The 3,868-nt window shown below is 42.1% G+C and overlaps 1 protein-coding gene across 1 annotated transcript; it reads left to right on the forward strand.

Annotated features, from left to right (window-relative positions):
- The first annotated feature begins 2,326 nt into the window (after window positions 1-2,326).
- P2RY14 (purinergic receptor P2Y, G-protein coupled, 14) lies at window positions 2,327-3,340 on the forward strand. Its single transcript, XM_009576772.1, has one exon. The coding sequence runs from the start codon at window positions 2,327-2,329 to the stop codon at window positions 3,338-3,340; it is 1,014 nt and encodes a 337-aa protein (XP_009575067.1).
- Window positions 3,341-3,868: the final 528 nt, after the last annotated feature.

The following is a 3,868-nucleotide window of genomic DNA, read 5'->3' on the forward strand; positions in this document are numbered from 1 at the left end:
TCTCATGAGAGAAGAGGGTGTTCTCATTATGAAGGTTTAAGGGCAGCTTGAACAAGAATGCAACCAGAACAAGCATGAAAGGGCAGCTCCTCTATAAAGTGGAAGCATGCCTTCTGCCAGCTACATGCAACCCATCTCTGCAATCCACGAATCAGCAGAGGGGTGCAGCCATCGCGGTGGCTGTGGTTATGAGGATCCAGAAGCACCAAGCAGCTGCATGAAGGCCGCTCAGCTAGACTGATTCTTTACCAGAGCATAGGAGTTAGACCCCGTGCTACCACATGGCCACAACTCCTACAGGATCCACACTGGGACCCACGACTGATGGAGGGAACAGGCTAGCGAGGTGGCAGTGTTCGCTATCAATGCTGAATTATTCAGAGCAGTAGGGATAAGGCCTCTCGGAAAGAGCTGAGTGTGTGCCTAGGTGACAAAAAGAGCAGATGAAATTGATCATGAACACAAATGACGTGATGCATGGCAGGGGGGACACAAAAGCCTCCAGCCTCACCCATGCAGTGATGGGCTCTAGGTTGAACATGACTGCTCTGTGACTCTGTCCTTAACTAATTTTGAAGTCCTGCTGAGCAGAACTGATCATGAGACAATCTAAACAGGCGTTGCACTGTGGGAACCCCTCCGCACCGCAGAATTACGCTGTCCTGTGCTATGGTACACAACTCTAACAACTGTATTCTCCTGTCTCTCGCATAGGTCTCCCAGCAAGAGAAGAGGCCCTGTGCCTGAGAATGGAAGGCGCTCTGGACTCTTAAGAAAAAGCACCACAGAAGTCAAATCAAGAAAGGTAAGGACGAGCCACTGATACGGAAAGATTTACAGAGCCTAGCTTGGACTTTGGCAGCGGGAAAAGAAGTGTTTTCAAATACAGCGTTACCATCTTAAATAAAAATGTCAATCATTATTGGTGCTTTCCAATTGTCTGAGTGGATGGTTGAAGGATACAGAGGGAAAAGTGGAGATCCTTCTAGTTTTAGCAGTATCACCCCAAACCCTACCCATTATCACCTCCTAATCCTAACCTATTCACATGGTAGTTATAACACCAGCACTCCACACCATCTTCCTCCTTTAAAAACCCAACCAACAAAAACAAATGCTGTGATGACTAGAGCTTAAACATAAAGATAGGATGGCAGGTCTTCTTACGGAAGAACTACCAGGAAGAGATTAACCGCAGGCTTCGGCTGTGAACGCGGGTAACACCTGCTCCATTGCTCCACTTATCCATGCAAGTTCCAGAACAGCACCTAAGCTGGTCAGCCTTTGCCTCTCTGCAAGAGAGATACAGACAACAATATACCAAAGGAAACAATTTTAGCTATTTAAAAGAAAATTTCCATTTCTAGTTATTCAACGTTGCATTCAGGTTCCAATCCGCTACACGGAGGCATCAGCTACCAACTCTGAATTGTGGCAATAAGGAAATTCTTTATTTTCTAAAAGACGGGGTGGATTTTTTTCCCAGCTCCATGGCATGTGTTTTCCAGTTGCCTAGGTTTTCATTTGCCAAATACAGCAGCATTGTATCTGTATCTGTTCTGCCCTTCCTACAGAGGATAATCCACCCCCGTAAACATTCTGTCAAAGAAAAGCAGATAGCAGATGTGATTTCTTCTTGGAGATCCTCTAAAATTTAAATCTGAATGACTTCGGAGGACAGCTCTAGCTTCTACATTATGCTAACACACAGACACACTCCTGTATGTTGTGCTACTAAAAGTTTAAAGCAAACTGTGCTAGCTGCACATAAGGCTTTCCTTCAAGTGAACATTAGAAAATACTGGCATACACTAGATATTTCCACGCCTAACAGAAGAGTGTTTTCTATGCCTGTATACAAAACAGAACACTTGTACAAGGAATATTCATATCCCTCACATGCTTCCTGGTAAACCAGTGCTAAAAATACATACTGGTCCTTAAGGGTTAATAAGATGTATTCAGAGTCACAAAATCACTGTGGCTCAGTCCCCCTCCTAATTGGCAGTGTGTAGGCTTATACCCGCAGAAAAGGGGCAGCACAGGGCTTGAAGACAGCAGATTAAAGTCAAGCAGAGAAGCAAATGGATTCTCTGCTCAAAACAGCAGTATGCCCTTGAACATCATCAAGAAGTGAGATGGCACCACTTGGAAAATACTTACTATGCATCCCTGCTGGAAATGATAATGTGGCGATTTCTGAGAAGTATGCCAAGTTTATTTTGAAGTAAGAGTAGAAATCTTATACTAATTCATGGAAAGCATAGCACCAGTTTATCTTGCTGAGATAATCTTTCTCTGCTTATAGGAACAAAGATATTGTAAGATGTTCAACTCCAGCACAAACTCCTCGGGAAACAACTGCAGTCACAGCACAGTAATAACTAAGACGGTCATTCCCCTGGTCTACTGTTTAATTTTCATAGTAGGACTCTTGCTGAATGGTGTGGCAGCATGGATCTTTCTGTATGTTTCTAGCAAAAAGAGTTTTATTGTCTATCTCAAAAACATCGTTGTTGCCGATCTCCTAATGAGCTTGACATTTCCTTTCAAAATTCTTGCCGATTCAGAAATTGCACCTCCACAGCTCAACGCGTTTGTATGCAGATACTCTGCTGTTGTTTTTTATACAAACATGTATATCGGGATAACATTTTTTGGCTTCATAGGTTTTGACAGATACTACAAAATTGTAAAGCCTTTATTCACCTCTTTTGTTCACACGGTTAATTACAGTAAGGTGGTCTCTATAATCATATGGTTATTGTTAATGCTTATATCATTTCCAAATATGATCTTAACTAATGAAATCACTAAAGAAAATTATTCCAGAAAATGTATAGATCTTAAAAGTGAGCTTGGCAGACAGTGGCACAACGCATCAAGTTTTATTTGCACGGGGATATTCTGGGTTGTTTTTCTTCTGCTAATCATTTTTTACACTTCTATATCAAAAAAAGTATATAGCTCTTATAAAAAATTCAGAAGGAACTCAGATGTGACCAGGAGAAAAACCAGTCGTAATATATTCAGTATCATGTTTGTATTTGTCATTTGCTTTGTACCCTATCACCTCTGCAGAATACCATACACTCTAAGTCAAACTAGCTCACAATTCAACTGCCAGTCAAAACCAACTCTGTTCTACGCAAAGGAGTTCACTCTTGTACTGTCTGCTGCAAATGTGTGCCTTGATCCCATTATTTATTTTTTCCTCTGCCTACCCTTTAAAGAAAAGCTGTATCAAAAACTGCACCTCAAGCTGAAAACTTCAAGTGAGGTTGAAATTTCTAAATCCAGAAGATCAAACACACTTCGGGAAAGTGTAAACATAGCGTAGGTTCAGGTCTGTAAAATATGCACGTTTCAGAAAGTTATTCAAGAATTCAAGTCTCAAAGAAACTGAACAGATGAGAACCAGCAATAAAACAGAAAAAAGGTTTCAGCATAAGATACCAAGTGGTGTTTCTCTGTATAAAAACATTATTGCATGTTGCCAATATATTTACTACGTGCTGTTTCAACTGATGCTATGATTGCATTATGGTGTCATACGACCTATCTGGATCTCAAAAAAAGAGAGAGGAATAACTGGAACAACACATTCTGGAGCTCCAGGCCATGGTTCTCTGAACAGATTATCCAACAGACCCAATAGTCAAACCGATTTGCTGCTGTTTCTCACGAAGCCAGGCACGACACACATGACGGTCAACAAATCAGCCTGAAGGGCCTGGGAACAACTGACACTCCACCTCGGCTGGAGCAGACCCCTCAGAAGCAATACGATGAAGTTCAGCGCAAGTCTCTGACTTGGCCTCCACCAGCCCATAAAAGAGGACCGAGACCCTGAGGGGAAGCTCTCTTG

The sequence above is a fragment of the Fulmarus glacialis genome, unplaced genomic scaffold (assembly GCF_000690835.1).
Source record: "Fulmarus glacialis isolate BGI_N327 unplaced genomic scaffold, ASM69083v1 scaffold30524, whole genome shotgun sequence".
In the NCBI taxonomy this organism is placed as follows: Eukaryota; Metazoa; Chordata; class Aves; order Procellariiformes; family Procellariidae; genus Fulmarus; species Fulmarus glacialis.

What these genes read in the sequence shown, in the direction of transcription:
- P2RY14 (XM_009576772.1), top strand. Translation starts at nt 2,327, where the DNA reads ATGTTCAACTCCAGCACAAACTCCTCGGGAAACAACTGCAGTCACAGC.